Source organism: Diabrotica virgifera, chromosome 8 (assembly GCF_917563875.1).
Source record: "Diabrotica virgifera virgifera chromosome 8, PGI_DIABVI_V3a".
NCBI lineage: Eukaryota > Metazoa > Arthropoda > Insecta > Coleoptera > Chrysomelidae > Diabrotica > Diabrotica virgifera.
Window position 1 is genome coordinate 127,074,209 of NC_065450.1, and position 13,315 is coordinate 127,087,523.

At 31.6% G+C, this 13,315-nt stretch overlaps 1 protein-coding gene across 3 annotated transcripts in view; it reads right to left on the reverse strand.

Moving 5' to 3' along the window:
* The window catches only part of LOC126889522 (thyrotroph embryonic factor-like), a 234,937-nt gene extending 222,292 nt beyond the window's left edge, over positions 1-12,645 (reverse strand). For 2 of the 3 annotated variants that reach the window (XM_050657864.1, XM_050657863.1), the window contains exon 1: positions 12,301-12,645. In XM_050657864.1, coding sequence (XP_050513821.1) covers positions 12,301-12,505 — 205 coding nt within the window. In that variant the 5' untranslated portion in view covers positions 12,506-12,645. The remainder of the gene's footprint in view (positions 1-12,300) is intronic. The other variant, XM_050657865.1, reaches the window with a different exon arrangement.
* Positions 12,646-13,315: the final 670 nt, after the last annotated feature.

The following is a 13,315-nucleotide window of genomic DNA, read 5'->3' on the forward strand; positions in this document are numbered from 1 at the left end:
GTCTTTGCTACTTCCGGTTATTCCGGATTGTAACTTCGTTTTTTTAAATGGGACACCCTATATATTTTTACATTTTTGGATTCTCCTCGATTTTTTCTTTCTTTAAATATAAGGTTTTGTAATATTATACAGGGTAGGTTAAAAGATAATAACGTTTTCTTATTAATTTCGTAGCAATATTCACACCCTGTAGGCTTGTAGTAGTTTGACATAATAAACTCTATTTATGTTCAAATGATTTTTAATATAGTCTACTATTGTTAGGAATTATTGGTATGGTTAAATTTTTCGTTTTAGTATACAAGATTGGTCGAAACTCGGAATGAGTATTTTCTGAGTTTTCTTAAATGGAACACCCTGTATTTTAGTATTGTAATGAAATGTTCTTTTATGGTACATTTTAATTACTTAAGCACTCCCTATCTCTAACTGCTTTAATTTGTGAGTTATTGGTAATTCAAGCAAAACATTAATTGCAACACAAAATATGTGAAATTGTATTAGGTTGGCCATGAAAATATTCAATCACAAATAATTTTTTGGAAATAAATACATATTAATCTAGACTGATACTTAAAATTGCCAATAATGGTTGAACTGTCAAAATACCATCGAAGTTAAGATTGTTGGTGCGATTAACAATTAAGCACAAATTAAAGCAGTTAGGTATAGGGAATGCTTAAGAAATAAAAAAGTACCACGAAATATCATTTCATTACAATACTAAAATATAGGGTGTTCCATTTAAGAAAACTCAGAAAATACTCATTCCGAGTTTAGATCCACCCTGTATACTAAAATTAAAAATTTAGCTATACTAATAATTGTTAACAATAGTAGACTATATTAAAAATCATTTGAACGTAAATAGAGTTTAGTATGTCAAACTACTACAATCCTACAGGGTGTGAATTTTGCTACGAAATTAATAAGCAAACGTAATTATCTTTTAACCTACCCTGTATAATGTTACAAAACATTATATTTTAAGAAAGAAGAAATCGAGGAGAATCCAAAAATGTCAAAATATACAGGGTGTCCTATTTAAAAAAACGAAGTTATAAGCAACTTCCGGTATAACCGGAAGTACCAAGTAGATGAAAATATTTTCATTAAATAGATCAGTTTTCAAAACCTCATTATTCCAATTTTCATAATTCAGTTACCTTTAGTTCTCGAGATATTTCTAATAGGCCCTTTATCTGCCTCACCCTATATATGTTATGCAAAATATATTAATATGTAGGGTATTCCATTAAAAAATAAGCGAAAAACAGGAAAGTGGATAGCGAACTGTACATATTTTAAACATGTAGTACGAGTAGATCTGTTACAATTATACAAAGTACTAATTATCGGATTTTCAATCCGATTATTTCAGAGATGAGTCTAGCGTGTCACCTACGTGAAATACCCTGTACAATAATAAAATGTGAAAAAACCGGAAAATCATGTATTAAAGATGAGACTGAGGAAAGCAAAAATAGATAAATCCCAAAGGTCAAGGTAAGTGAGAGATAGTCCATAACGAGAACCAATTCTAATAACAAACTTGATATAACAGTTAATAAACATTAAAATAGGATACAGAAACGATGTCAAAAAATGGATGAGCTCAGTAGCACAGAAATTATTAAACATTACAAACAAATGTCATAAAAAAAAACAAAAAAGAACGAATGAAGAAAATTATAGACCCAGCAATAATTGTTTAAAGTCTAGGTAAGTATATCTTTTCGATTTTCAGTGCCTAACTATGCATTTTGCTAAACAAATCTGGTATTGATATTATAAGGGTAGGTCAATGTAAAAAATAATTATTCTACAACCGTGTTTAAAATGCAATTTTTAGCACTCCATAGGAGCGTTAAAAATGCTATTTCAAGGCACTAGTGCTTTAAAATTTTTAGGGCACTGCAGTTAAAAGTGAATTGTCAAATTGTGAAACGTCTAAATATTTATATTTCATTTATTAACATTAATATTAATAGTACAACTTGCGCAATTTGAAAAAGGTGGTTTAAAAGGTTTTTTTAAATTTAATTTAAACTGTATTATTGCATTTTTAACACGTTTGTAGAAAAAAACTATTAAAATTTGTTAGAATATACAACAATAACAGTAAGACGTTATTCTATAGTTGTTATGATTTACGTAATGACAGTATAGGCAGTTTTGATGTAATGTCAAAAAAAATATAAAAATGGAATGTCAGTCAAGTTCAAGTAAAAATTTTTGTAGATATTGTCCTGTAATTGAGAATGAATAAATTATAATTGTTGATATATAAGACGTTTGTAGAAAAAATATTGTATGATATACGTGCTAAAAAGTACATTTTTAAGGCACTCATGTGAATTGCAGAATTCGCTTCTCTCATTCTGCAAAACTTTCACATGCGTGCCTTAAACGTGTACTTAGGTATATCATAAATAACTATGTATTAAAGTTTTTATGTTTACTATTGACAATAAACTATAAAATATATGATATCGCTAATTCTTTTTCCCCTATGATCTCGGTAATGTAAATAAATAATTATTAATTAATAAATAATAGCGAATAAAAAAAATTGGTTTTTATTCTTAATATTCCAGTACCTATGTAGAAGCCCTGAGAAAAAGGTTGGTAGGTCCAAAACCGTTATATTATGGCATTATTAAAGATGTTACATATACATATAACGAGGTTCACAAGTGGCTAATAAGGAATCATCAATAGAAATTTAGACCCACCCAACAGCAAATCCAGACTAAGAAAATAATCAAGAATAGATACTCATAAAAAAATTTTCGGACAATTTGATAAACCTTAATAAACGAAAACGGTTACCGAAATGCTGACTGGACATATAGCCCAATAAAATAAAATAAAATCAAAATGTAATTCCTACAGGTTGGAATAAATTCGTTGTCAAAGTTTAGGTGAAAACAAAAGATATTTTCAAGAAAGTATATGATTAATATGAGGGGATCATTGTTTAAATAATTAAAAATGGATTTATTTTTTACAAAATTTACTTTTTTAACTTCTGCGGGAATTCATGTTTTTGTTAAGGCTTTTTCAATTTTTTTTCTGCAAAGCTGAAGAAACAATCTTTTATATAAGACTTACTAAAGTAAATTTGACCCTTAATTTATTTAAATAATTGTAAATCAAAATTGAAAAACAAATTTCCAAAAAAATATTATTTGCATTATACATAAACACTGTAAAACGTTATGTTTTATAGAAAAAATTGTGCTATGGTACCAGTACAAAGGTAAAAAAAGTGGTTGATAAATATTGAGTAGTTTATCAAATATTTAATTTGTTTATAAAAAATTACCATTTTTTCAATTGCAAAAACGCGGTTGTTGCCGATAGAGTATACAAGTTTTTAAGGTCTCATTTTTTTTCATTTATGTATATTTTCGATAAATGTATTGAACAAATCAAAATTTCAATTAAACGCCCCTTCAAAATGGCGTTTGAAAATTGATGTACATAATTTGTTTAAAAGTTTGTTTTTTTAATAACATTGCCGGGATTAAACATTTTTAAATTATTTTTCGACATTCGTGTTCCTGGTAATTTTTGACATAACCACAAAAGAAAAAAAATTTCTAGAACCATCTTTTGCCGAGATAGCTTTTCCAAGTTTAAAAATTCATAATTTGTTTATTTATCAATATTAACATTTTAAAGTGCGTGAGTATATATCTATCAACACTACTACTTAACAATGTAATTAATACATAGAGTTAAAATTTTACAGTATTTTAAAAAATAATGATTTTAGTAGCGAGCTTAAATGAAAACTTTTTGCATGAAGAGTGGTGCAGTAGTACTTTACACTATCTTCGTTAATGATGGACCAATTTCAATGTTTTTTTTTAGTTTAGGGTAGCATATATAAATAATCTAAAAACATCTAATGACACTTTTTGCAATAAATATTCGTTAATTTGACAATTTTTTTTAACATTTTTTTTCTGTAGATGAGTTAAATAAAAATTGACAAAAAATATTTTATAAAAAAAATAACAAAATAATACTGAATAGGCATTAAAAATTTGTTAAAGACTTTTTTCTTTGTAGAATATTAAAATATCTATATACGTATTTTAGATTTAATTTTATAATCTTTTTAACAGGTAGTACACTAAAAATTGAATATATATATTTGTTAATTTTTATTCACTTATATACATATATTTATATAGAGGTTGTCCTCCATTTTTTAAATATTTTGTTTTGTATTCACATTATCTTTGCGAGATTTTGGCAATGATATGTACAAAGAAAAAAGTTTCTTTAACAAAATTTTACTCTTTTGTTAAATTTTTAAAATAAAAATTTGTTTTAATACTGTTTTGTGGTTATCTTTGGCGCCAACTTTTATTTATCACAAAACTAGAGCAAAAACATTTTTGAAAACAAAATTGTTGATAACCAACGAATGAATATTTATTGCAAAAGGGTCACATGTTATGATTTTTAAATGCTGCCGCAAATTAAAAAAAAAAAACATTGAAATTGGCCCATTACTAACGGAGATATTGCAAACTACTCCTCCGCCAATTTTCAGACAAAAAGTTTTCATTTAAGGTGCTATGAAAATCATCATTTTTCAAAATATTCTGCAATTTTTATTATGTGTGTAAATGGCATTGTTAAGTAATAATGGGTTAATAGATGTACTCACTTTTAAATGTTGATATCGATAAATAAACAAATTATGAATTTTTAAAGTTCTATCTCGGAAAAGCTGTCTCGGCAAAAAAATGATTCTAGAAAATTATTTTTCTTTTGTGGCTATGTCAAAAACTACCAGAAACACGAATATCGAAAAATATTTTCAAAATTTTTAACACCGGCGATGTTATTAAAAAAACAAGTTTTAAACAAATTACACCAATTTTCAAACGCTATTTTGAAGGGGTGGTAATGGTAATTTTTTATAAACAAATTAAATATCTCAGACACTACTCAATATTTATCAACCCATTTTTTTTTCAGTTTATACTGGTACCATAGCGCAACTTATTCTGCAAAACAAAATGTTTTATATTGTTTATTTATATTGCAAATAATATTTTTTTGGAAACTTGTTTTTCAATTTTGATTTACAATTATTTAAATAAATTAATTGTCAAATTTAATTTAGTAAGTCTTATTTAAAGTATTGTCTCTTCAGCTTTGCGGCAAAAAATTGTAAAAACCTTAATCTAAACCCGAATTACCACAAAAATTAAAAAAGTAAATTTTGTGCAAAAATTACCCATTTTTAATTATTTAAACCATGATCCCCTCATATGAATCATATACTTTCTTGAAAATATATTTTGTTTTGACCTAAACTTTGATAAAAAAAATTATTCCAACCTGTACGAAATTACATTTTTATTTACATGTACATATTGTATTAATTTTATTTGATCGGTCTAATAGTTGTTTAAGAACGTAAAAACATGGAATAACGTAAAAAAGGTATAATTCTTGCAGTGAATAAAACTCGAATGCAATGATGCCAAAACCGTTATATCATAAGTATTTTGTCCTATTATTAAAAAAAATTATTAGAATAGATTATTGTAAAAGCTTTTTACAATACAATTATAGGTGAGTAGATGAACGTCAAATACGGCAATACGGTGTAATTTTCGGTGTCATTTATGCTCCTCTTACCCTCTACTTTTTTAATTATGCCGTCGGTTGTTTTTACTTGGGAGGTAAAAACATCTCGGGAGTGAAGAAACATTCGTTCAAAATAAGTCCGGAAATGGATAAACTGACTAATTCTGAGCTTTGAACTTTTGTTGAGTTATGAGTTAATATTTTCATTTTTCACCAAAAAAAAACACGTATTTAAACGGATTTTCACAAATAACTCAAAAAGTGAGTATTTTATCGAAAAAATTTGTAGTAGAAAAGTAAGGTAACGTATAAAATACGAAAAAAATGTTGTAGGTATGAAGTCTGTAGACTCAGCAGAAGCAAAGTTGTAGCTCATGAAAAGTAGGTTCTTATTCATCAAACTGCAAATCGAATATTTCAACGTTTACCTTTATTTACGTTTACGGTATTACCTTCTTTTTGGCAAAAAAATCGTGAAAATCACCCCCTGATTAGCATTCCAAATAAAATTAATCGTTACCGCTTTACAATTTACTTATGTATTGTTTATATGTGAATAGAAAAGACCTTCGTGGAGTCAGTTCTGACGTATGGGAGTGAGGTATGGACGTTAACAACAGAGTCCAGAAGACGAATCAACGCAGTAGAAATGGAATACTTGCGCCGAAGTGCTGGAGTTTAGAGACAGGAGAGAGTGCATAACGAGGAAATCCGAATACGAATTTACGCCCAAGACACTGCAGTGTACAAAATAGAGCAGAAGAGCTTGAAGTGGTTTGGTCACGTGCTTCGGATGGATGAGCAGCGTTGGCCAAAAAAATTATTAAAGTAGAAACCTCCAGGTAAGAGGAACGCCAAGGATATCCTGAAATGAAAATGTAAGAAAGGCCATGGAACGTCGAGAGTTGGAGGAAGAGGACGTCCAGGATAGGAATAGATGGCGGTTAGGTGTGAGGATGCGGCATAGGTCGTTTTAAACCCCGTATATTTATGTATGTATTGTTATTGTTTATATATGATCTGTAAGTTTCACCGCTTAGAAGTGCGTATTTGCACTTTGATTTGATTTGACAAGGTTGTAGTGAAAAGAGCTTGAACGGGTCACTATTCACGAGTATGTGCAAACTTGGAACAGCCAAATCTTAACCCATTTTGACCTACAGAAAAATAAAAAAATCCAAAATATTCAGAAAAGCAAAACCTACATTTTTTTAATCGTCGAGATTTTTCGTATCACTACTTAATATTTTTTTATATCGTAACTTGCTTACCGTAAAGTGAGGCTACTTTGTGACACATGTGGTTACTTTGTGACAGTGGACTCTAAAGTTAAATTTATTAACTTGACAGAGCCATTATAGTATAAGAGCTGTGAGACATTTTTGAGTAGGTATTTTAGGCAACCTGAAAATTTTTCAGGTAACTCTTCCATGATAGTCTAATACAAAAATGCCGGTCTGGCTGGAGGGTAGCGGTTATTTTCCCCAAAACTCCCCCCCAAAGTTACAAAAAGGGTAAAAATTGTTATTACACAAAATATCATTGACGTGACTTTAAAGTAAATTTAAATATTCAAATATAAAGAAAATAAACAGGCCAGGCGATTTGAGGGCGACTTTAACTCTGCAAGATACTTGCATGGGCGCCCCAGGATTATTTTCAGGGGATGCATCTGAACTTCAGAAGATTTCATCTGAATCTGTACATACTATTAACGAGTATAAAATATACAACTATACATTCAAAGCTATGTACATTCCTTCAGGACAGGGAAGTACAATTATTATTTTGACAGGGTATTTTTTAATATTAAAAATAAATATTCTAAAAAGACAGGTTTCTTTTGGTGAAATTTTCCAACTGCCATGTGATCGAACAAATTACGCGTGCATATAAATGAAAAGCGTTATAGGTAAACAGGAGTGTGAGAAAGAGCGTATACCGATAGCTGTTTGCGTCCTCTGTTGTACCTGAGCGAGTCCGTTCGCTCGAGAAAAATCACGTGACCTGGCGATCCTATGTTGTTGTGCCTCGAAACGTTAGAGTAATTATTATATATTATAGTTTTTTAAGTAACTTTTTCTTAATTAAAGGAAAATAATACGTACTATACAATAGATTTTGCAAATATGATAGAAAAAGACAGATTTATTATTATAAAGTTATAGTAGAAAAGTATAAAAGTATAAACTAAATTGATTCTGTGTCCGAATCTTGTACTTCTTCTTCAAACTCCTCATCTGAGCTTAAATATTCACTGTCTTCTTCTTCGTCAGACTCCTCTTGAGACTCAGATTCCTCTTCTACATGATCTGTAAATAGTTGTAATATGTATTTAGAGTTAATTAAAAATTAATTAGTGATTAATTAATTGAGTTGCTACATCATCACATTGTTTGATTTGCTTGTCTAGAAAATGCTTAGAAGAAATGCGTTCAATGTGCTTCCCCGTTTAGGATTTTGTCCTCTTCAGGGTTTGTAGTGAATGTGTAGTGTTGGCAGCAAAAGCAAACAGTCCGAAAAACACACTGGGGCAAGCGCCGTGTCCTGGTGTTCTTGGATCCTGGGTTATGCCGGACGGTGGTGTCCAGAAGGCTAAGAAGTCAACAGAGAAGAAAGTTTGATGGATTGTTGTTGGTTCCATAGACATTTACGTGTACTGTCCGTGCTTTGCTCTCGACCAGTCTCCCTAGAAACCATTGTACAACGACAGGCGAACCTGCGTCCCTCGTCGGCGGTCAGGAGGTGGCTTTGAGCGCAGCGTGGACAGTGTGCGTTCGAGTGGAGAAAATAGTTGCGGCTATTTTCTTGGGACGAACAGGTATAATTGTTGAGTTGCTACGTATTTTCTGTCCTTTTATACGGAGTCGAAGCCTGGAGAATCACGGGCGCATCTGAAGATAGACTTGCCATTGTTGAGATGTGGTGTTATCGAATAATGTAAAAAATATGGACGCAACACGTAACAAACACGGAAATATTAATAAAGATAAAAAGTCAAAAAAATACTCAACACTATGAAGGAAAGAAAAATGAGCTACTTTGGTCATATACTAAGAAATAAAAAACGTGATGTAATTTATAATATAAGGAAAAGTATTAAGTATTAGTTATACATTAGTTTTTAATTAATTCTAAATACATATTTACAACTATTTACAGATCAGGTAGAAGAGGAATCTGAGTCTCGAGGGGAGTCTGACGAAGAAGAAGAGAATGAATATTTATTTTGGCTCATTTTTCTTTCCTTTATAGTGTTGAGTATTTCTTTTGCCTTTTTCATCTTTCTTAATGTTTCCGTGTTTGTTACGTGTTGTGTTCATGATATTTTTTACATTATTCAATAACAGCACATCTCAACAATGGCAAGTCTTTCTTCAGATGCGCCCGTGATTGTCCAGGCTTCGACTCCGTATAAAAGGACAAAGAATACGTAGTAATTCAATTAAACTAAAAAGGGGTAGTTCCCTGGGTTGGCTGTATACCTTATAGTTAAACAAACTGGAACATGAAGTAAAAACCACTTCTATGTAAAAGGTATATTTACTAAAAATTTTTAGAATCCCAATGGATTCAATAAAATGAGTTCATCAGAACGTTTTCAAACCTATCGGTCCATTATCAGTGAATTTGAATACTTGCAAAATAGCCCCAGAACCAAACAATGGTTGTGATTATAAATAAATCTACATTATGTCTTACTTAGTAGTCATCGTTGACCGAAGATGGTTGATTGGGTCCTCGGGTAGAGTTTCACCATGTTCCCAGAGGTTTAATCCCTGAACATCGGCGTTTAGCCATTTTAAATTTATTTTAACATAATGTAGATTTATTTATAATCACAACCATTGTTTGGTTCTGGGGCTATTTTGCAAGTATTCAAATTCACTGATAATGGACCGATAGGTTTGAAAACGTTCTGATGAACTCATTTTATTGAAACTATTGGGATTCTAAAAATTTTTAGTAAATATACCTTTTACATAGAAGTGGTTTTTACTTCATGTTCCAGTTTGTTTAATTCAATTAAATTATCGCTAATTAATTTTTGTAGAAGAGGAGTCTCGAGGGGAGTCTGACGAAGAAGTAGACAGTGAATATTTAAGCTCAGATGAGGAGTTTGAAGAAGTACAGGATTCGGACACAGAATTAATTTAGTTTATACTTTTATACTTTTCTACCTATATATTTATAATAATAAATCTGTCTTTTTCTATCATATTTGCAAAATCTATTGTATAGTACGTATTATTTTCCTTTAATTAAGAAAAAGTTACTTAAAAAACTATAATATATAATAATTACTCGTAACGTTTCGAGGCACAACAACATGGGATCGCCAGGTCACGTGATTTTTCTAGAGCGAACGGACTCGCTCAGGTACAACAGAGAACGCAAACAGCTACCGGTATACGCTCTTTCTCACACTGCTGCTTACCTATAGCGCTTTTCATTTATATGCACGCGTAATTTGTTCGATCACATGGCAGTTGGAAAATTTCACCAAAAAAAAACCTGTCTTTTTAGAATATTTATTTTTAATATTAAAAAATACCCTGTCAAAATAATAATTGTACTTCCTTGTCCGGAAGGAATGTGCATAGCTTTGCATGTATAGTTGAAAATTTTATACTCGTTAATAGCATGTACAGATTCAGATGAAATCTTCTGAAGTTCAGATGCATCCCCTGAAAATAATCCTGGGGCGCCCATGCAAGTATCTTGCAGAGTTAAAATCGCCCTCAAATCGCCTGGCCTGTTTATTTTCTTTATATTTGAATATTTAAATTTACTTTAAAGTCACGTCAATGATATTTTTTGTAATAACAATTTTTACCCTTTTTTTAACTTTGGGGGGGATTTTTGGGGAAAATAACCGCTACCCTCCAGCCAGACCGGCATTTTTGTATTAGGCTATCATGGAAGAGTCACCTGAAAATTTTTCAGGTTGCCTAAAATACCTACTCAAAAATGTCTCACAGCTCTTGGACCATTAGAAATGTTGGAATAATTAAAATGTTTTATTTCAATAGTAGACCTTGTGCGTTATCTAGGGGACAATAAGCAAAATTCTTAGTGCAACTTCGCTCATCATGCCACAGCTGAAAAATTTTTAGAAGATAATTCTAAAGTAAATTGATATTTTAACACAATATGTTGCCTCCATTTAATATTAAAATGTTGTCTGTACAAAATGTACGGGTGTTTCTTTGTGCCCCGGTTAGAATTCCATATCAATATCGCAGAAAAACTTACGTGTAGTAATATAGCGCATTATAGTTTTCATGAACATAGAGGAAAGATTGAGCTTTCAGGTGGTATTTTTTAAATTATAATATATCGAAAATGTATGTACTATTACTATATCATGACAAAACCTAAAAAAGTGTCACAAAGTAGCCTCATTTTACATTATGCTATAAACTTTTATAAAAACAAAAATAAAGCTATGTTAATTCTAAAGTTTTTCGATTTGGAATTTGCTGAATAAGAAACCCACTTTTCATGAGCCACAACTCTGCTTCTACTGGGTTTACAAACTTCATACATACACTTTTTGTTTTTTTTTATAAACTACATTTTTGCTAAGAACAATTTTTCCGATAACATACTTAATGAGTTATTTGCGAAAAACCGTCTAAAACCGTGTTTTTTGTTGAAAAAAGAACATTTCCACTCGCGAATAACTAGAAAAGTATTGACTTAGTGAAAAAACTCTATAGAACAAAAGTTGCTTATAATTAGTCAGTTTATCCATTTCTGGACTTATTTTGAACGTATCATTTTCACTCCCGAGAAGTCGTGACTATCACCCCCCAAGTAAAATCTACTACCGGCACAAATCCAAAAGTGAAGTGAAGGGTAAGGGGAACCTAAATCCAAATTTTCATGCAATTCGGTGATGACACAAAAAATTACATGGTATCGCCGTATTTCACGTTCATTTAGATACTGGCCTTAAATTATTGTAAAAGCTCTTTTGCACCATACAATTGAGGGAATCACCTAATCAATAAATAATACCTGAATACTTTCTATAGAGAAAAAACATTCATACTAGTCATACTTAGGGGTAGCCCAAAGCTTTTTACCATATCGTATAACATTATTATGAAGAAAATGGGCAAATATAGACAGTAAAGCAAAAGGAAATCACGTGAAAAACAATGGGGGTCAAACAGATGCTAATATGAAAAGCAGACTTTAAAAATATGAGTGAATTTAAATAATGGGTCAAATAAAAAAAATTAAGAAACAGCGGAATAGCGGAAGAAGAACTATTCACCAAAAAAATACATTACTCAGTCGCTGAGTAAATCCTTTCAATGAGATTTCTAAAATATCCCCTTGTACGTATTCCATACGTACTCCATACAGTCGTAGACTCCAGTACGTAGTCCATAGACATACAGTCTCTTCACTACATAACCGTACTATACTTTTACGGAAATTAGGTTAACGGAAATAACAAGAGATTATAAAATCGTCTCTTTTTTTCCTGAAGAAAAGATAAAACACAAAATATAAGCGTAATAGTGCAGGATTAGTATAGCAGGCTGTAACTACTTGATTAGCCGTAGGTAACGAGGAAACCAATAGCGAAACTTTCACTTTCAACATAATTTCATTTCAGGAAGTAAATAGAAATTCCGCCACCGTAAAAAAACTGCACCACTGTACCGTTCATGTAAACGTGCTGTCTCCACAGCTGCTGGTACTGCGTCCACCTGTGCGATTCGTCCTGCTGGGTCGTTTGGACGTGCGTCAAAGTACCCTGCATCACCCCGACCGGTACTTGGTGGCCCAGGGGCGCTGGAGTCGTAGTACTGATCGGGGGGGCGGGCAGTTGGTATTCCATTTCCTTCGTTGTGATAACAAAACTCATGCCTGGCACATGCTAATCCGAGTCCTGGTTTTATTTCACACCCTTACACTTAATTTTATCACTCTCGGTACGACTTCTACACTATTTTACACAACACGGCCACAGAGCGGTTCTTTACAGTACGAAAACAGAGTAACTGGACGAACATCAGATGCGGCAGTGCTAACGATGGAAGTGAATGGGTGCCGGAGGGGGGCAGCAAAACACTCTCGGTTTCGCAAATGCCGGAAACTATCGGCGGTCGCCTAACATCGTCGCTGTTTTGTTATGGATTTTAAGTATTGTTTCGTTATTGTTCTTTTTTCTCGGATGGTTGGCTAAGAGCATTGTTCACGGATATTTGTGCAAGATATTTTATAGACGCAAGGACATTTCATTGGCAATTTGAAAATTGATGGACAGTTTGCTGATTTAAACCGTTTTTAGCTATACAACAGCATCCTATAACATTATCTAACAAATACGATATAAAAGTAGATATAGGAGTCAATATACACTCAACCAAACTTATATGGAATCATCTGATGTTTGTTATTATTTTAAGCGAATTAAAGATAAATTTAATTTTCTTTCATTGCACCTCTCCGGAGCCTAACTACAGGTTATATTATGTAGTACCAAATCAACATACCTGCGAGATATTAAAGTTGGTTGGATGAAAATTATAGGATTTTTGTACCGATCATAATTCCTCCCTAGAACATGACCCTTCCTCTTTTAAGTACACGAATTCGTTAATCATCTGATTTTACATATCTTACTTTCGTTTGAAAATAGCACACTTTTCCAATTTCCAATGTTCCAGTCTTC